A 21,182-nucleotide genomic window follows, 5' to 3' on the forward strand; every position below is an offset into this window, starting at 1 on the left:
ATACGAATTAAAAAGTTGGGATATTACATTCTCCCCCTATAATAAAAATTGTTCTCGAAATTGAAATCATACCATATTCTAGAAATAATTCTGGGTACTTAGTCTGCATCTCAACCTCTTTTTCCCGCATGACTTCTTCAATGTTGTGGTGCCTCCACAATACCTTGACTAAAGGAATAGATTTGGATCTGAGTAGTTTTACTCTCCTATCAAGTATTTATACTGCACCTTCCTTGTAAGATACATCCACATCTACCTCGAAATTTTTGAAAATCAACTATGTATGAGGGATCTGACAAATACTTCTTCAACATGGACACATGGAACACGTTGTGAACCTGTTCAAGTTGTGGTAGTAGAATCAATCTGTAAGCTATCGAACCTATCCGTTCAACTATCTCAAATAGTCCCACAAATTATGGCTTTATCTTGCCTTTCACACCAAACCTAGAAACTCCTTTTTAGGGTGATACTTTTAAGAATACTTTGTCCCCAATTTAGAATTCCAAAGGTCTATGTCACTTGTCTGCATAGCTTTTCAATCTACTCTCAGCAGTTTTTAGTCTGTCCCGTATAATGCATACTGTCTCAATAGTTTCCTCAACAATCTTTGGTCCTAACACCATGACATCTCCTGTCTCTGCCCAACATATTAATGATCGACACGGCCTCTCGTATATAGTCTCAAAAAGTGACATGCCAATACTAGCTTGAAAATTATTGTTGAAGGAGAACTCCACCAACGGTGGGTGAAGCTTCCAACCACTTCCAAAATCCAAAACACATGCCCGTAGCATGTCTTCTAAAATCTAAATAATTCACTCAGACTGTGGATGAAAAGCTATACTGAAGTTCAACTGAGTACTTATGACTTTGTGTAAATTCTCCCAGAATCGAGAAGTAAATCTGGGATCCCTGTCTGACAAGATAGAAACTGGCAAGCCATGCATTCAAACTATCTCAATTATGTATATCTGGCTCAGTCTGTCGACACCGAATAAAACTTCAATTGGGATAAAATGTGTCGATTTCGTCAATCGATCCACAATCACCCATATGGCATCTGACCTGTTACTGGCTTTTGTAACCCTACTACAAAGTCCATGGTCACGTGCTCCCATTTCTATTCTGCTATGAGTAATGGTTGGAGTAAGCCTGCTATGTTGCGGTGTTTTACGTTGACTTGCTAGCAGGTTAGGCATCTGCCTACATATTTTGCAATTATCTTCTTCATACTTGAAAATCAAAAATTTCTTCGCAAAGCTTTATACATCTTCGTACCTCCTGGGTGGATAGAATATCGGGAACATTGTCTCTCCTAGTATGTCAGACCTCAATTGAGAGTCCTGTAGTATCCACATCCTACTTTAAAATTTGAGAACCTCATTTGATCCTTTCGACCAATCTAGGTCGGTCAAGGCCCTAACTCTTGACTCATATTCTTCTACATCTTCATCTATTTTCTGGACTTCTCTAATTCGTGTTATCAACTCATTTTCGATCTTCAATGTACCCAGGTAAAAGTGTGGTCCGTACCTTTTCCTTGAAGTTTCAAACATTGTTTATATGGTTTGCTCAAGCAAGTACCATTCTTTTACCATCATATGAGGTACAGTATTTCTACTCAACGCATCTACAACCACATTGATTTTCCCTGAGTGATACTCATGGGTAAAGTCATAATCCTTAAGGTACTCCATCCAACGTCGTTGTCTCATATTTAATTCTCATTACGAGAATATGTACTTGAGGCTCTTATGATCGAAGAATACTTCAAATTTCTCTCCGTATAGGTAATGTCTCTAAATGAGTAGTACGAACACTATAGCGACTAACTTAAGATCATAAACGGAGTAATTCTTCTCATGGTTCTTCAACTTCCTAGATGCATATGCTACTACCTTGCCAAACTGCATCAATACAGCTCCCAACCCAATCCCATAAGCATCTGTAAAGATCGTCAGACCTTCACCCAAAATTGGAACGGTCGTCAATATTTTCTTCAGTTCTTGAAATGTAGTCTCGCACTTGTCATCCCACTCAAACCAGACATTTTTCTGCGTCAGTCTTGTCAACGATACTGCCAGAGTAGAAAATCCCTTAATAAACCTTATATACTAGCCAACATCCTAAGAAAACTTCTGATATCTATCACTATCTTTGGTTGTTTCCATATCAACACAGCTTCAACCTTGGAACGGTCTACTATTATCCCTTCATTGGACACCACATGTCCTAGGAATTTCACCTTTTGGACCCAGAACTCACATTTGCTAAACTTGGCATAAAGCTTATGCTTTCGTAGAATTTGTAGTGTTCTGAGGTGTCTTTCATGATCCTCCCTCGATTTCGAGTAAATTAGGATGTCATCTACAAACACAATGACAAATTTGTCGAGGTACTCCCAAAATACCTGGTGCATTAGATCCATAAATGATGTCAGTGCATTCGTTAGACTAAAAGGCATCACTAGATACTCAAAGTGTCCTAGCCTAGTCCGAAATGCGGTCTTCGGAACATCCACCTCCCAAATTCTCAACTGATGGTACCTAGATCGCAAATCGATCCTAAAGAAATATTCGGCATCATGAACTTGGTCGAATAGATCATTGATGCGCAGAAGGGGATACTTATTCTTGATGGTCACTCGATTTAGTTTTCGATAGTCGATACATAATCAAAGTAACCCATCCTTCTTCTTGACAAACAAAATAGGTGCTCCCCAAGGTGAGGAACTCGATCGAATAAACCTCAAGTTAGTAAGCTCATCAATCTACGCTTTTAACCTCAGGTTTCTATAGGAGCCATTCGGTATGGTCCAATAGAGATAGGCCCTGTGCCTGGTACCAAATCGATAGAAAATTCTATCTCACGACATGAAAGTAAATCCCGTAATTCATCTAAAAAGACATGACAAATTTCCTCACTACCTCTACCATATCCGTCGATGTCTCTAGCTCCATTAGACTTAAAGTTCTTAGCTGATTGTATAAAGGACCATTTCTTCTATATCTGGATCCTCGAACCTTGACTTTTGGATATCCCAACTTTCTAAAGACAATTGATCTCGCGAAGCAATTGACATGGGCATGGTTCTATACTAGTCAATCCATCCCCAAGATGACATCAAAGTCACAACAATCTAATGTCATAAGGTTGATACTCATCTCCTAGTCTTCTATCCTAATTACACAGCTTCGACATAGTTTATGGGCTACCTGTCGATCTCCAAACGGTGTAAATAGTTTCATTACCCGGCCCATGTCAAAAATTTCTAATTCTAGTAACCGTGCAATCTCAACGAAAATGTATGATCTAGAGAAATTGGTATCAAACAAAACTCAAATCTTCACGTTAGAAATTAAGATTGTACATTCTAACACCTTGTCTGAAACTAGTATCTCCTCCTGAGTCAAATGATAAAACCTATCCTGGGGTCTAGGAATCACCCCTAATTGTGGTTGTGTTAAAGGGCAGCTTCTCTTGATATGTCCCGTCAACCCACACCCAAAGCATGCCACTACTCTCATCTGTATAGGTCTCTGTGAGACAGATGGTCTCAGAATCTGTCTAGTTGGACCCCTTAGCCTTACTGGCCTCACTAGAGCCCCAACTGATCCATAAATCGGCAGCGAAGAAGTTCGAAGTCTACAACTCCATTTCTTCTTGCTCAGCTCTTTGAGCTCGACTCACTATGTCTCTGTAGCTAGTGGTCTCAATCACTAACATCCTGGCCCTTAGGTAGGGTCGCAGTCCTTTGAAAAATCTACATGCCTTCTGTAAATCGGTCGACATGAGGTCGGGTACGTACTGTGACAATCTGGTAATCTCAACTCGTAATCTGTAAAGGATAAATTGCCTTGCACCAAACCTAAAAATTCTTGATGCTTAATCTCTCGGGCTGTCTCGGATATAAATCTGTCTAAGAATATCTTTTAAAGGTCTGCCCACTCAAAAGGTCCATCCCCCAAAAAATTCCTCTCAGAACGTCACCAATAGTTGGCATCCCCATCAAATTGAAATGCAGCCACCGTCACCCACTAATCTCTCAGGCATTGCATGGTACTCAAAATCTCTCGGATCCTCAAAACCCGATCCTCGACCTCAGTTGGTCTGAAAAACCTCCAAATCTAGGTAGATGTAGTCGTTTGAAGTTCTGTTGCCACATCCCCAGACCTATCTATGCTTGGGACGAGGGAGTCCTCAAGGCCCTCAACGGTACAACCTATGGTCGTAGCTCGTGTGGTGGCTTTTGGGGTAGAAGGTTGGTCCCTATTCAACTCAGCCACCTACTCAGCTAATCTAGCCTGTGACTTGAGTATCTCCTCTCTAAACTTATTTTGAGACTCAGCCATCTGTCCCATAAACAACATTAGCTGCTTTATTGGATCGAGGGTCTGATCTAATGCCTGTCCCACTTCTCCTGTTTCGACTTCTCCCTCGACCTCTGCCTCATCCGTTTATCTCTTTTTTGTTCATCAACAACAAGGCATTTATTACCATTTGGCTAAAGTCATTCTTACGAAAGCATCAACTTATATTTTAACTAGGAATTTAGTAATGAACACCGTTTCCATTACTAACAGAACGAACCTAGAATCCTATTTTAGTCATACTAGACTCTATGGATTCTAGACATGGAAGAACTTGTACTCCCAATACGGAACTACTAATAAGCTCTGATACCATCTACGGTACCTCGTCAAATACTAATACAAATCCCAAGGTCACCTTGAAGTTTGGACATGATTTATTTGTTTATGTTAGCATTCCACAAAACTTAAAAAAAAACTGTTAAGCCAATATCTAACAAATCCTGTACATAACAATGTACCAAAAATATACAAGATGTTAAATTGTGAACAACATAGAGTTAGATCAGAGTTGCACAAAAAGGTCAAAATATACAGGATTACAAAAAATTTAACCTCTTACTAATATGAACCTAATTTCTCAACCCAAAAAAACTACATACACCTCTTGAGACGAACAGGCTCCAAGTGGAAGTAGTCCCAATACTCACTGGGTAATGGACTCTAGTCGTCGGTATGACCCACCAAATAATCCTCGCTCAATGGCTCCACGACTGCCTCTCCGGCTGCAAGCTCTAAAGCTAAAAAAATAAAAAATAAAGGGTCAGTAACAATGGTTACCTAGTAGGTCCACAAACAACTCCTACTAATAACCTCACCTAACGTGAACGAATAAACATACGAAAATATTTTAAAATATTCAAAACTTTATAATTTAAACTACGATTAACTGGTACGTATAGCTAGGGATAAGCAACTAAATAGTTTAAAAGTCCACATACATCCATCATCAGTACTCCCTATACATTTCCATTTTTATACAAATAGATTGACAACATTGAAATGATAGGCATACTTTTCAATTTATAATTCAAAATAGAATAACAGATACATATTACATAATGATGGAGTAGTGGAATTAGAGAGTTGAGATTCATGACTGGATTGTTTCCAGTCGAGACATGATGTTACAATAATAATCTAGTTTTTAGTTCCTAATTTTGTGATTGATCGCTGCACTTACCACACTAGATAACCATTTATCTGGCTCAAGCGGGCTGTTTGACGTGACCATAATTAGTGGGTATTTTTTCAATGTGTTAGAACATTCGACTATTCTAGATTATTAGTGATCACTGACTAATCATCTTCATCTGTGCCTATTAGGCAAATATGTGATTCCTAAAATGTACAACTGTAGACACCCCATTTTTGCACTCGCCTGATTAATCAACTCGTCAACCCGATCGCAATGATTTCCAATGATGGATGTGTATTCCATTGCTTTATTTTGTTACCAGATGTGTTTCAGAAATCCGGATAAGGTATCTCAAACTGACAAAACCTTAGAAACCACGCTACGCTAGGAAAATACGACCCCAGAAATATAGAAATCATCATCTTGCAGACCAAAAAGAAGCTTCACGATAAAAATCACTAAAAATTGACCAAATTACCAAAATACCCCTAACCTCAAACACCCTAGAGCCTACGTTACGCTTAGGAAAACTCTCTCAACACATAAAACAACAATCGAAACCAAATAAATCATTTCACTAATTTTAACAAAATTTGACGAAATTACGAAAATGCCCCTCATAAAGTTCACAACCATTTCACACAAAAAATTTCATAAATAACAAAAACTAATATTTCCATTGAATTCCTTACGAAAATTGATTCTAAAAAATCCATCCAGAACATTAAAAACCAACTTAAAACATGAAAAGTCCTCTCCGGGGGCAAAAACGATAATTTCACAATTTTCATAATTAAAAATTCAGAATTAATAAATAAAATATTAAATAATTAAAGTGAAACATTGATGAAATTATTTAAAATTTTGAACCTAAAAAATTGATCAATCGGACTTTCGGGTAAAATTGTTGAGGGTTCGTGGGATATTTCTTTAGGACCCCTCCATTTGGGGGTCAAAAGAATTAAAGAATAATGGAAGGGGGTTCTCCAAAAATTTAAAGTCAATCAAGCAAGACTGTAGTCGAAGTATTAAAGTCAATCAAGTGAGACTAAAGTCAAAATTAAAGTCAATTAAGCAAGACTGAAGTCAAAATATTAAAAGTCAATCAATTAAGACTAAAGTCAAAACATTAAAAGTCAATCAAATAAGACCAAAAGTCATAATAGAATTCTAATTAAATAATAACTCTATTTAATAGAGTTCTAACTTAAAAACAATTCTACCTAAAACAATTATAATTAAAACACAATTCTACCTAAAACAATTTTAACTAAACACAACTCTAATTAAAAGATCTCTAATTAAACACTAACTCTATCCAAATCAACCTTAAAAAAATTCTATAAATAGAAGTGCTCACACCCTATTTTCATATCAAATCATAAACCCTAAGAGAAGTAGGTCTAGAAGCTCCCCTAGCCCCCCATAAACCCTAGTTTTGGAGCCCCAACTCCTTACCTAACATCCATCCTTCAATTTTAGTCTAGAAAATACCTAAAATCCCTCCAAAAACATCCCCAAATCCGCAACAAACTTGAAAAGTTCAGATCCAAAAACAAGGAGATACCTTGATCTAGGAGATCCGAAGTCAAATCCGGAGACAGAACGAAGCAAGGGAGTATAGTATAAGGAGCTTTTTTTTGTCAGATCTGAGGGAACAAAATCCTTGCTATCGGAAAGGTATATAATTTTTTTATTTTTATCTAGGTTTTTAGCAATGTGATATATTTGGGAAGTTAGTAGAGACCAACTTTGGCCGGGCGGGGTTGGTGCCTAACACCTTCCAACCCCGTAACATGATCCCCGAATTTAGATTTTTTGTGGTAGATTAGTTCTTTTTATCCATGTTAGAGTCAGTTTGGTTCCTAGACCACAATAACTAGGTGGCGACTCCCAAACCTCAAGACTCAAAAGCGGATCCGCGCACCCCGCGGATCGAGGGCGCTTTCAACAACCATTCATATACGACCTTTACAATACAAGTTTACTCGTGAAGATAGAGAAGAATGGACACGGATTCGAGTTGTGACTCCACTCTCATACGCATCCCATACCATGTATGAGTTTGGTTGTCACTACCGTACATCCTAAGATAGTACACTACTCCGGATGATATGACGTACTATCCCTTCATGCATTTGCAGACTCTTTAACAGCTCACAAAATAGTTACATATATATATCATTTTTCTTTGAAAGTACAACAAAAATTAACAATACAAGGTTAAAAATGGATATCTAGTTTCCTACCATGCAGTTGTGGCCACGCATAAAATAAATAATAGAAAACATAATCACAACTCAGCATCTTCCGTTAACAGAATTTAAATAAACATGCAACTAATATCATTATCCCTGAATATCCGTTCACCAACCTACACACTACACAACAACGTAAAATGCAAACATCACCCCTCAAGTGTGACTCTGGCATTTTACCGTTTCATCATTTTTTTATAGTTTTCTATTTTTGCACTTCTCAACTTTTCAAGTCCAGCCTTTCTTTTTCAAGCTTTCCAATTCATTTTGGTCATTCAATTGAAAATTTTTCAAATCTTAGTTAAAATGGGATCACAATAAGTACACGAAGTAAAACTAGTAAAATTGGAAAAGCTGGTGAAAGTTTGGCGAATTGTCGAAAATTTGATTTTTCAAAGTCTTGAAATTGAAAATGAGTTTTTGAAAATGAAAGTCTTGAACACGAGATTCGACACCATGTAATTTTTATTTCCTAATTCAAATTAATGAAAAAGATATCCACTTTTGAAAATCTGATGAAAACGTCGAAATTTACGTTTTATTCTTGAAATCAAAATTTGAATTTTGATCCTTTGAGATTTGGACTTTGAAAGTCTTCCCATTGTTCCGAAATGGGGGTTAAAATTTAATTTCATAAAAAGACTTAAAGTAAATGGCAAGTAAAAATGTTTTTATTGAAATAAAGGGTTGAAATACACCTACAAATGAATGGGAGTTCAAGATAAAAACAGGGTGTAGTTTCTGAAAAAAAAACTTCAAGCATGGTGGCACCATGCTTTTGGACAGTGGATCACAGTGGGACCATGGTCCTTCCACGGTGGGACCGTCAGCAAGCTGCATATTTCGCTAATTTTTTATTTTTTGGGTTTTTCGCTCGTTATTCGATTTTACTAACCCACCCATAAATCATATGTTCAAATCTTGATAAAAGACATCAAAAATGATGGTTTTAGCATGAATTTGAAATAAATTTGATAACATTCTATGATATTGAAGCATACAATAAGTTTTGTTAAAACCTAAATGCATATTTTCGAAATCTATGGCTACTAATAAGAATTGAAAGTCTGTTATAAGTTTGTGACTGATGGAGATGCTAAGCTTGCTCGAAAGTCAAGGATTGGCAGTGTGAAACTCAAAATGGGGCGAACTTGGTTTCCAACAGTCGGGTTAATTGCGAAACCCTTGATAAAGGTGTTCTTCTTCCTTCTACGACAGTGAATGGCCCTTCATCTAAATGGATGCGACTCCAAGCAGGTAGTATCAAACTTACTCGTTATTTTTTGGTAAGAGACTAAGAGAATGAAGAGAAAATGAAGATTGACTGAGGTAAAAATGTAGAGCTCGTCGATGTCGATGACTTTTTCTTCTTCATCGACAACCTACACACCAACTTGATTGCGATGAATTTTGATGAGAATTGGTCGAAACCCTTGAGTAAGAAAATGGACAAGTTCTTTGTGAGTTGGAGAAGATAAAATGAAAGAAAAGAAGGACTTAGTTCTTTTTATAAAGCTTAGAGGGGTATTTTTGTATTTTTCCTCTCGTTTCTATTTTCGATGGTAACTTGACCATTCGAACTCGAAAAATGACAAATAAGTATTCCATTTCGAATAATTTTTTGTTGTGGACCTAATGGTGATGTCAAATTTTCTTGAGTCTCAATCTAACAAATTTTTACTATTTTGGGTCCCACTCAACACAAAATTCGAGGATTTTATATGTAATACCCCAGATTTTCAACTTATATCTCGAAGAAACTAAATGGTGAGATATGGAGGAAAATGTCGAAGGAGGGACTTAGAGTAAAATACTCGAATATTGTTATGATTAATTTCAAGAAAAATCGACGTCGCTATTAGATTCAAAAGGATCGGAATATATACATTAGCCTGTAAGCAAGTTCGAATTCGAGTTCGGATGAAAAAATTATAAAATCCTTGAATTTCGCGTTAAGTGGGACCAAAAATAGTAAAATTTTATTAGAACTAGAAGCAGGAAAATTTGATGGCACCGTTAGGTCCGTAACGAAAAATCATTCAAAATGAAATATTCATTCGTCATTTTTCGAGTCTAAATAGTCGAGTTATCGCCAAAACTAGAAATCATGAAAAAAAATTATGACTTTACCCTCAAGCTTCTTTAATTAAAAGAAAGTTGGGTTCTTTTTATTCATTTCTCTTCTTTTTCACAGAACCATACGACAACCACTTCCCAATCCAAGGGTTTCGACCCATTCCCATCAAGTTCTAGCGCGATCGAGGTCGAGTTGAACCTCGACGAAGAAGCCAAAGTTGTCGACCACTACGAGAGCTACAACTTCACAATCTTTGGTTGTCCATTTTCATTCGTTTTCCCCATCCTCCATCAAAAATCAGTATTAGGGGTTTTGATCTTACCAATTTGGAGTTCCACCTAGATTGAAGAAGAGTGATCCATCGTTTGGGGGAGGAAGGACACCTCCATCGAGGGTTCCGTAACTAACCCGACTGTTGGGCCCCGAAATCATTTCAACCTCGAGTCCTTGCTGCCAACCTTTGATTTTCGAGTTAATTAAGCGTGTCCGACAACCACAACCAAGTAAGGGACTTTCAATTCTTAGTAGTAACCTTAGATTCTAAAAATATGCATTTAGGTTTTGAAACAAAACTTATTGTTTGCATTTAAATCGTAGAAATTTGGTGTTTAATTTCAAATTCATGGTAGAAGTAGATGTTTTAATTATATTTTATCAAGTTTTAACCATAAACTTGTGGATGGGTTGAATGATTCGAAGAACAGAAGAAAAATCTAAAAAATAGATCGATAGATCGAAGTTCGCGAATGTTTTCAGTGCTGTCCGCAGGAGCTGTCGGTTCCACCGACACCTGCCAAAGGCCATTCTATCAATCCCATCGATAGAATCATGTTTCTGTAACCGACATGTCACTGATAGAACAGTTTGATCAAAACTACTTCTGGCTTTTGGGTTGCCTTCCTCATGACTTGTACATGATTTTTCACCCTTCATTTCATTAAAAATATTTAAGTAAATATCCTCTTTTATTTTTATTTACTTTAAGTTCTTTAATGAAATTAAGATTTTACCCCCCATTTTGGAACAATGGGAATGGTTTCAGGATCTAATCTCAAATGATCGAAATTCAAATTTTGGTTTCAAGAACAAAACGTAGATTTCGACATTTTCGGCAAGTTTTCAAAATGTAATGACTTTCGCGTTACTTTGAATTAGACTATGAAATTTATATGGTGTCAAATCTCGTGTTTGAGGCTTTCATTTTCAAAAAACCCGTTTTCAATTTCGAGAACTTTGAAATTTTGAGTTTTCGACACTTAGCCAAATTTTTACTAGTTTTCCTTATTTTTAACAGCTTTGGTCTCGTGCATCGTCGAAACCTCGTTTTGAATCAACCTTGATGATTTTTGATGAAAAGATCAAAAATGACTTTAAAAGATTGAAAATAAATAGTTTGATTTGAAAAGATGAAAAATGAGAATGTCGAGAGAATGAAAAAGGGGATGAACGGTAAAGTGTTAGAATCACACTCGAGGGGTGATGTTGGCATTTTACATTGTATGTTGTATGTAAGTTGGTGAAAGGATATCTAGGTTATTAATGAAAGGGATACATATTTATTTAAGATTATGTTAGCGCATGCGCTAAGTACTGTTATTTATTTTTAGGCCGAGGGGGCCACAGTTGCAAGGTAGGAACTGGATTATCATTATAACCTTGTTTTGTTAATTTCTCTTTTGTTTTAAATGAAAAATAATATATATATATATATATATATATATATATATATATATATATATATATGTAACTGTTTTGTGAGTTGTTAAAGGGTCTATGAATGCTTAAAGGAATTGTGTGGCACATCATCCGGAGGGGTGCACTATCTTGGGATGTACGGTAGGGACCACCAAGCTCAAACGTGGTATAGGACGCGTATGAGAGTGGAGTCACAACTGGAATCCGAGTCCATTCCTTTCTTATCTTTACTAGTGAACGTGTATTGTAAAGGTGGTCGTATAGGAGTGGAGTGTTATTTTGGGAATCACATCCATGCCTGATAGGCATAGACGAAGATGATTAGTCAGTGATCACTAACAATCTAGTAGTAGTCAAACATTCTAACACATCAAAAAGAGACCCATTGCTTACGATCACGTCAAACGACCAGCCTAAGCCGGATAAATGGTCCCACAAGCGTGGTAAACAGCGACCAGCCACAAAATCAGGAACTACGATGTTATTTAGGAATATCATGTCCCGACTGGGAGCAATCTAGTCGAAAATCCCAACGTTCAAATTCCATTACTCCACCACTTGTACTATTAATCTATTGTTATATTTCGTATTATAAACTGAAAAGCATGTCTATTATTTCAATATTGTCAACTGTATTTGCATAAAATGAAAAATTTATAAAGAGTATGGATGATTGATGTTGTGTGTAACTTTTAAACTGTGTAGTTGCTCATCCCTGGCTATATGTACCAGTTGATCGTATTTTATTCTGTAAAACCTTGCATGTATTAAAATGTTCAGTATGCTTTATTCGATCATGTTTGGGGAGGATTATTAGTTGGAATTGGTTGTAGACTTACTTGGTAACTCTCGTTACTCATCCTTTATTTCCTATTTTTTTAGTTTCAATAGTCGCAATTATCGAGGCCACGGCAGAGTCAGTAAATAAGGAGTATCTGGTCGGTCAGATCGATGATCAGAGTCTATTGCTTGGTGAGCACTAGGGCTACATCCCTTAGTGTTGTCAGTTTCATCTAGGATGTTTGTATTCTTTGGATTGAGAGTTTAGGCCTATGTTAGAGTGAGAGTATTTTGGTAAGCCTGTATATTGTTAAATCTTCCGCACTCTGATCTACTTACATGTCAGATGTAATTAGTCTTCCGCTGTTAATTCATGTATTTGCATCTTTATATATAGGTTTTGTTATATATTGAATTATCAGGTTTTAGTGTTTCGTAGAATGCTAACATAAACAAAGAGAGCCATGTCCGAATTTCGAGGTGCCACCTAGTACCTGGAGACTTGGCATTGGGTTTTGTGTTAGCGTTTGGTGGAGCGTCACATTATAACTTTTTCATCCGAACTCAAGTTTGAGCGTGCTTACAGGTTAATATATGTGTTTCGACCATTTTGAATCCAATGGTGAAGTCGATTTTCGATAAAAATAAACGAAACAAAATTTGAGTATTTTACCCTTAATCTTTCGCTTATAATTTTTCCAAAATTTCATTATCAGATTTCTTCGAGATACAAATTAAAAATTCGAGGTATTACATAGTGGCCTAAGTCAATTCAACTCATCTTCATCCCGTCTAGCACGTGAGGTAATTTCAAAACACCTACGCCTCTTCTTGCTAGTGGGTTACTCTTTTGCTTTTGTTTGTTACTTTCCAATTTGCACTCACTCGGATTAGTTAACTAGGTAGTAAAGAGCACCCCCTCTCTTAGGGATGACCCAATAAGATAAGGATTGGAAGTGATTACCAATTTCTTGTTATAATTAGGATAATAAATTCAGTAGTCACCCAATTAAATTAATTAAAATTCATTAAACTTGACTATAGGGCCTATGAGTTCAATAGGAGAAATCTGTTTCAATTTGCACTGATTGTGTTTCTTGGCCTCTTTTGGTATCTGTTAAGATATTATCCTTTGAGGGGATAGACTCAGTCTATTCAAGAAAAAGATATGATTTAAGAATGTTTTTGCTTATACATTGCGTACCACCCCTAATCTAATAAATCACATGATCCAAACTTGATTTCATATAACCAAGTTAGAAGGTTAGTTGCACCATTTCTACTCAGTTAAGAGTTGTCTAGAGTTAGGTAACCTATCTAGATCTAGTCTTTTATTTCTTTTGATTGTTTGATTGATTTTGTGTTTTAAGTGCTTAATAGACATTTGAGGAGTATAATAGTTCAATCTCTTGATCTTTCAATGGAGAATGGTTATAAGTATATCATGTCAAACATATTGAGTGATGTGAATAGTATTAATAATAGAATCAATGTTTTCCAAAAGCCACCAATTCACAACCCATTCCATAGGTTCGATTATGTTATAGGAATAGATAAATGAACACGATCCCTGTGTCTTGTGCGATAACTATAATCATATAGCCAAGTATTGCCCAAACTTATCCATCATACAGAATAGGTAGTCTCAAACCTTTCATGAAGACAATTGTTATTGGACTTTGACTCCTAACCCATTCAGTCAACCATATCATTTGGAAAGTTGGTATCCTCCAAATTTCTCATATATGTATAACAAGTTCACTCAGGATAATTTTTTTGACAACCACACGCACGACAACTCAATAATTTTTCAACAATCTTGCTCAACCTGTCAACCCTTCATAGAGCCTCAATTGATGTACAATTGTCCTATTGCAACTTTTCAACTACCAATCACATTAGAATCTATGATAATAGAGTTGCAAAATCAATAACAATAAGAGAATTCTCAAACCCTAGTCTATATGAAGACCCAATTAAGGCACTTAAAGTTATCCTTAGAAAAATGGAAGTTTGATCGATTTGAAAATGAAGATATCCCAGTCTTAGAAAATCCAGCACTTTTCTAAGATACCTTTAATGACCAATTTTAATTCCACAAGGAACTCCTTAACTATCCATTTATAGTTGATAACCCACTTCTCTTTAAAATCAAAGTAGACATCAATCAAGTTACAACACCAACCATAGGAAAAATGAAATTACAACAAGAACAACAAGCTATCTTTTTAGAAATTCATTAATCTTTGGAACCACCTCTCAAGAGAGAAAACATTCATTTGGAGTTTTCTATCAATCCATTCTCGAAAGATAATCTTGTCTACACCAACTCTTAAGAGTCTAATCACCACCAATAGTGAAATCTCTTTAAAAATTGATCAAAGTCTGTGTCCTTTCTAACCTATAATTTTGTAAAATTATAAGGACCCTATCGATCCTACAATCTTCATCATCACAAAAAACTTGGTAGTTGAATAATTTTTCAAAAAGGTGAATTCTTTAACGGAAAAAGACACAAGTAAGATGTTTTGTATTTTGTAACATCATTTTCATACCGTTCAAGCCATTGATTTTTATTTAAGTTATACACGAGATGAAAAATCAATTACAACGTCTATCAAATTTGGTGGTAGGAAAATTCCTAAAGATCACACATTTTCATAAGTCCAACTGAAAACGTTAAACTTAGAACTGCTTGGTAGGTAACCCATGTAATCCGAGTTGAGACCCTCAACTCTAAAAAGTCTAGCTAATGACGTAAAACTTAACGTTATTAAAAAATAACATATATTTTATTTTTAGTAGTTATTTTATTTTACGTGTTTATCCAACATAGCCTAGGAACCATCTTTCTAAGTTATGAGTACAGTATCTCTCAATTTCATACAGCATACGCTATGATAGTGGTGAATGGTATGTTGTCTCACTTCAGGAGATATTGTGTTGATATCAACAAGACTTTAGGATCATTTTCAAGTGTTATCCAACCCACTTCATTTCTTTTTTTTTATTTCAATTTTGTATATGCATGTATTTAAGTTTGGGAGTATATGGGTCAGATTTCCACTTATTTTCTTTCTTTTCTATTCCAAAATTCATAAAAAATTGAAAAATATTTTGATGAAAACTTTATTTTATTTTGTTCAAGGTCGTAGCTTGTATCTTTAAGAACTTATTTAAAAATCTTAAATCAAACTTTGGTTGGAGCTTTGATCTAAAGTCCCCATTAGTATTTTTCTTAGGCAAAAATTAAATTACCTTTTCTTTGTAGTTACTTTTAATAAGGTTACCAAGAGTCTAAGTTGAATTAAGTAAGCTTTTTACTTTCTTTCTATGTAGAGTATGAGGGAAAAGTGGGTTTGATAAACTTTGTCTTCCTTGTTCATTTGGTTGGCTGATTAAAAGAAAAATATAACTGGGTTGAATATGTCTTGAATAGTGACCATTGAATTAGATTGAGTACCTTGAAAATGGTTGTCTACTTTTCTTTGAAAAAGAAGTAAGAAAAAATGTAAAAGATAAAGAAAAAAAATATATCCCTCGAAGCAAGAAAGAAAAAAAGAATCAAATATTCAAAGTTTATAAATTTAGAGTTTCAGTAGGGTGAAAGCCATCAAGTATAAAAGTAGGAGTATATTGGAATACAACAAATAAATCCCCTTATAGGTATTAAAGCGAACATCCACACTTCTCACTACCCTAAACAGGATGTTAAGTTTTGAATTAAATCCTAAGTTACTCCAATTATTCCTGGGCAGATTGAAATTTTTTACGAACTCACTTTAGGAAACTAAATCTCTAAAGTTTCTAAGTTAGAATTACTATTTCTTAAAGGTCAATTTAAATCTAAGTTTTTTGTTATAGAGAAATAAGAACTGGGACTCTATACCAAGTGTTACTTCCAAATAATTGACAAACCATAATTACCTATGCTTCTCAATATAAGTTTTGATTTTAACTATATTTACTTCAAACTTATTTTGAATTTTGCAAGTATATTATCTGCAAACCCTTTCAAGTCAAACTCGTCTACTAAGGGTAATCTAACGGTTTAAGGGCTTGTAGCATTTGCTAAATGTAATCGAGATGCTTGTAAAAGTGACAATTTTATTTTCTATGGATTAGAAAAATATAAGTTTAGGGGTGTGATCAGTATCTCAAAATATTAATTTATCTACATTTTTCCTTGGCATTTATCTCAATTTTTATCCATATTTCTCTATATTAAATAAATAATCATGTTAAATCTTGAAATATCACGTTGAATGTTCTTCTATGCTAATTTGGCTTAATAATGCATAATTAATTGCATTTATCAAAAAATCCTAATTACGTGTGCTTACTATGTAGATCAAAGATCAAACCATCAAATTGGGGCCCAAAATCAGAAAATAGACATTGCATTAGAATTTGGAAGACCAATCAATTTCACCCTTACCATGGCACCGTGATCAACTTGGGCAGTGCAATGGACCTCAGTTGGAGCATCCTAAAATTGTGCAAGTGCGCTTGGCACATGATCATATCCACAATAGTTAAAAGGGCTAAGAATTGATCATTCTAGAACTTAAGATTTATATAAGTAAAGCATTTCTCAATGTATAAATGACCTATTTTTTGACCATTTTCTTTGGCCCCTCTTCCTTTAGACTAAGGCCCTTGGCCTTTTCTCTTGTATTTTCTATTTTTAACTTAGGTTTTATATTAAAAATTTGTAATTCTTTTAAGTGAAAAAGTGAGGAAAGATTGTAATTATCTTTGTAAAATGAAGTAAAACTTATTCTTCTCCATCTATCTTTCTCTATCTTTTGCAATGACCTTAGGTTAATCTCCTCTCCATCAGAGAATAGAGAAGCTTAGAACAAGATTACTTTGTTGTATTTAGTTTATTTACCTCTTAATTTTCATAAGTTATTTAGCATACTTAATCTAGATATTTGATAGTAAGAGATTCGCATATTAAAGAGTAAAGGAATTTTACTTGAAAATTTTTTAAATCTGATTTTATCTTGCTAAATCTTTTGATCTAAGAAGCTAACACCAAACCTTTAAAATTGAGTTATCAAAGAGGTTAGGAGTTAGATTTTGATTTAATAATTTGTTTTAGGTGGATCCCTTTCCAATGGTATTTGCCTCCATAGTTTTAGATTTAGGTGTTGTTTGTTAAACTGAAAAAAATAAGTGCTGAATAGCATTAAGCGCTGAAACTTATAAGCGCTGAATTTAAGTGCTGAAAAAGTTGTTTGTTTAGATGTTGAATCATGTTTGTTACACATTGCTGAAACTAGTAATTGTCTTTGTTACCTTTACAATCATATTATACATTGTTTACATGTTTCAAATGCTTATTTATTATCAAACACAATAAAATATATTATTTCTTATAAAATTAAAATACAATTTATTTTTAAATAATAAATAATACTTAAATCTTCAATTTATAAATAATAATTTCTATTTATAAAAGCCCACAAATTTCAAATTAAAAATAATAATGTCATACAAGTCACCAAAATTTGAAATCAACGTTAAAAGAACTTAATTTTGGATGAATAATTTTCGATGGAAATGAAGGATGTGTAATTATAAAAGCACCCTATGAATTAATAAGGGCAACTCACACTATAGCCACTTTTCTTTTTATTTTATATGGGTTAAATTTTTTGGAATGAGCAAATTTTTAGTAAGGATGGTCTATATGGTCTAAAGATCATCCTCACCAAAAATTAGTCTATTTTGAAACTTCTAACTCGTCAAAAATAATTATAAAAAAAAAAGGGACAATTTACGGTTCTTGAACTTGTTTTGATAGGGTTAGAAGTTTCAAGATGTGAAGATTTTTTGTGAGGATGATCTCTTCATTGTAGAGATCATCCTCACCAAAAATCAACTCATTCCAAAACTTTTAACCCATATAAGACAAAATAATTTAGTTATGGTGTGGGTTTATTAATTTGTGGGGTGTTTATATACTTATCCATGGGATATAAGAGGTAATATCCTTTTAAGAATAAGGGCATACTTGTCCATGCTCAAAAAAACAAAGGGCATACTTATTCGTGTTGAAAAAAACGAAGTGTTTATCGCTTCAGCACTTTTTTTCAGCATCAAAATAGTGCTGATTTTTTTTTTCACTTATTTTCAGCAATAAACACTGAAAATATAGAGTAAACAAACGCGCTATTTTGACAAAAGTACTGAATTTAATTTTTTTCAGCAATAAGCACTGAAAAATAGCGCAAACAAACACCACCTTAGTTTACCTTTTATTAGTTTAACTTTCCAACAAATTTTATTTTCTTCTGATTACTTTAAAAACACAAAAATAAATTTGCTTGTTGGCTTAGATTAATTTCGTAATCTTAACTTGATTCTTTCCATTTTCTCTTGGATTCGATCCCTTACTTTTCCCACAAGTCAAGGAAAGTTACATTTATATTAATTTCTATGGGAAGGACAACGATAGTCTTATCACATCCTAAATCCAATGTCCAAGAATCATGTAAGGTGTCGATAACTAAGAAAATACAAACTAAGAGTGCATCACCATCGCTACTGTTTGAAGTATATGCTACACACTTGCTGAATTATAAGGGTTTTTTTCTTTTTCTTATTTTCAATGTCTTTCTGACATTTTCAACAATCTCTTTTGAAGTGCCCTTTCTAATGGTAGTAATATCACTCTATTTTTTTCTCCCTTGATTTCAATCTAGACTTTTCCTATCTGGTCGAGATTTATTCTCCTCGTTCTTGAGTCTCCTTTGTCAGGAGCCCTTTGCTTAGGATTCCTTACTGTTTGGTTTTCTCCTCATTTGATTTGATAAAAATGTCGCTGTGACCTCTTTTATATTTAGAGTCTCTTGACCATAAACTAGGGTTATGAAAAGATGATAGTACGAAGGAGAAAAAGATGCCAATAATAATAGTGCCTTGTCTTTTTTCCCAATTTTAACCTCAAATCTTAATAGTTCACTCACCTTCTTGTTGAACATATTGAGATGCTCCAACGGATCTGAACTTTCTTCCATCTATAACCTACATAGTTATTTCACTAAAAATAGTTTGAATCTTAAAGATTTCGCCATTTATAAACTCTCAATTTTCTTTCACAGATCTAGAGTAGATTCTACATCCATTACATTCTACATACTTCATCTACAAGGCACAAATGAATAGTACTTGTAACTTTTTTTATTGACCTCTTCCTAACCATCATAATCCATTGTTGCAGGTTTCTTACCAAACAACACCTTTTACAATCCTTGTTGTACTAGTAAATATTTCACTCGCCTCTGCAATAAGCTATAGTTGTTCCTCCCATCTAACTTATCAACATCAAGCTTTGAACCAATCACCATCGTCGCATACCTCAATTACTCGAGGTTTTGATACCAATTTGTGAAAATAACGAAATAACAAAGATAATACAATTGCACAAAATACAAGAATTTACACTTGGTTCAGCATTGTGCCTACATCATGGAATTGAAAAAGAACAATCACTATTTCTCATATGTGTTACAGTCTTAAGGATATATATATATATAAAATTGGGAGTTACTAAAACAAGTAAATTTTCTCTTAATAAGAAATCCACATAAATAGAAAACCCTTAAGAAAATATTACATGATTGCTCTTTTCAATGTAAAGTAGTCCACTTATTTTGTTTTACAAACCTCTTCAACATACTTAAACTCAAGTAGTTGTGAGGGTGACTAATTAACTAAATAACAAGTTCGATTCCACCCAAAATGATTTCAACAACCCCACATATAGTATCATGCATTTTTCCATCTTTATGGAGTTTTATTCATCCGATCAGTCATGCCTTTTTGTTGAGGATTTTTCTACACGATGAAGTTTTTTGTGATGCCTTCTTCTTTGTAAAACGTATGAACTTGACGTCTTTGAATTCACCCCCCCCCCCTTTTCTCTTCTCAAGTATTTTATCTTTTTTTCTATTTGACTTTTTTACTTCGGCCTTTTTTTCCATAAACCTGGTAAAGACTGTGAATTTCTCATTTATGAAGAAGACTTATAAATTTGTTGAAAAATCATCCATGAAAGTGATAAAGTAGCAAGCTCCGCCATTTGATTTAGTAGGTGCAAAACCCATACATTGAAGTTAATATATAATGGACACCCCTTATTATTAATTTCTTTATTTGCAACTTTGAATAGCACCTTACTTAGTTTTCCCATCATGCAAAACGTATAAAACTCTAATTCGCATGCCTCAACACTCTTTAACGATTGTCGTTGGTGTAACTCTTACATTACTTTTTCATTCATATGTCCAAGTCCTAAGTTTCAAAGTTGAGTTTCATTCTGGTTAGAATTTTTTCCATAAAGATTGCAAATTCACCTAGAATATATTCTCCAAAAGCTTGTAAAGGTTGTTTCTAAGTTTCACGCCTCTCATTATCATTATGGCTCCCTAGGACACCTTAAGTGCTTCATGATTTTCCTAGAATAAAAATACATTAGAGTTGAGTATGCCCAAGGTTATAAAACTCTTCTTAAGATTTGACACATGTCTCACACTAACCAAGGCTCTAACTAACACATCATACATTCTCACCTTTATGGTAGAATTTCAATGACTTTACATATTGCATTATTACCCATTGAAACATTTCCACTGTCATGAGATTCCTAGGAGTCAAATAAATCATGATTGAAACTCAAGATAAATATAATCAGAATCTAAAATCCAAGAATTGGAGCTAATATCATCCAAAGATGCCTCTAAGTGCTCTTCATCACTTTCAAATTCTATGTTTTTCATTGAGCTTGAATCATCTTCTTCTCTTTTTTTACTTTCATTTTATACTTCCTACAATCTCTTTTATAATGTTCA

The 21,182-nt window shown here is 34.4% G+C and overlaps 1 protein-coding gene across 1 annotated transcript; it reads right to left on the reverse strand.

The window, feature by feature from the left end:
• Positions 1–518: 518 nt before the first annotated feature.
• On the reverse strand, positions 519–19,679 carry LOC147406277 (uncharacterized). Its single transcript, XM_086432528.1, has 6 exons — positions 19,593–19,679; positions 19,299–19,356; positions 5,058–5,113; positions 2,269–2,413; positions 1,902–2,080; positions 519–809 (listed from the first exon to the last, which is right to left on the reverse strand). Exons 1-6 carry the CDS (start codon positions 19,677–19,679, stop codon positions 519–521), a joined length of 816 nt encoding a protein of 271 aa, XP_086288654.1.
• Between the last annotated feature and the right edge of the window lie 1,503 nt (positions 19,680–21,182).

This window comes from Akebia trifoliata, chromosome 3 (genome assembly GCF_017979445.1).
Source record: "Akebia trifoliata isolate Shusen 1 chromosome 3, ASM1797944v1, whole genome shotgun sequence".
Classification (NCBI taxonomy): Eukaryota; Viridiplantae; Streptophyta; class Magnoliopsida; order Ranunculales; family Lardizabalaceae; genus Akebia; species Akebia trifoliata.

What these genes read in the sequence shown, in the direction of transcription:
- LOC147406277 (XM_086432528.1), bottom strand. Translation starts at nt 19,679, where the DNA reads ATGGTGATTGGTTCAAAGCTTGATGTTGATAAGTTAGATGGGAGGAAC. An exon ending in CATTGAGCGAGGATTATTTG is followed by an intron (nt 2,414 to 5,057) that starts GTGGGTCATACC and finishes CTAATGCACCAG; the next exon opens with GTATTTTGGGAGTACCTCGA. An exon ending in TATTGATGCAGTTTGGCAAG is followed by an intron (nt 810 to 1,901) that starts GTAGTAGCATAT and finishes TGAATTATTTAG; the next exon opens with ATTTTAGAAGACATGCTACG.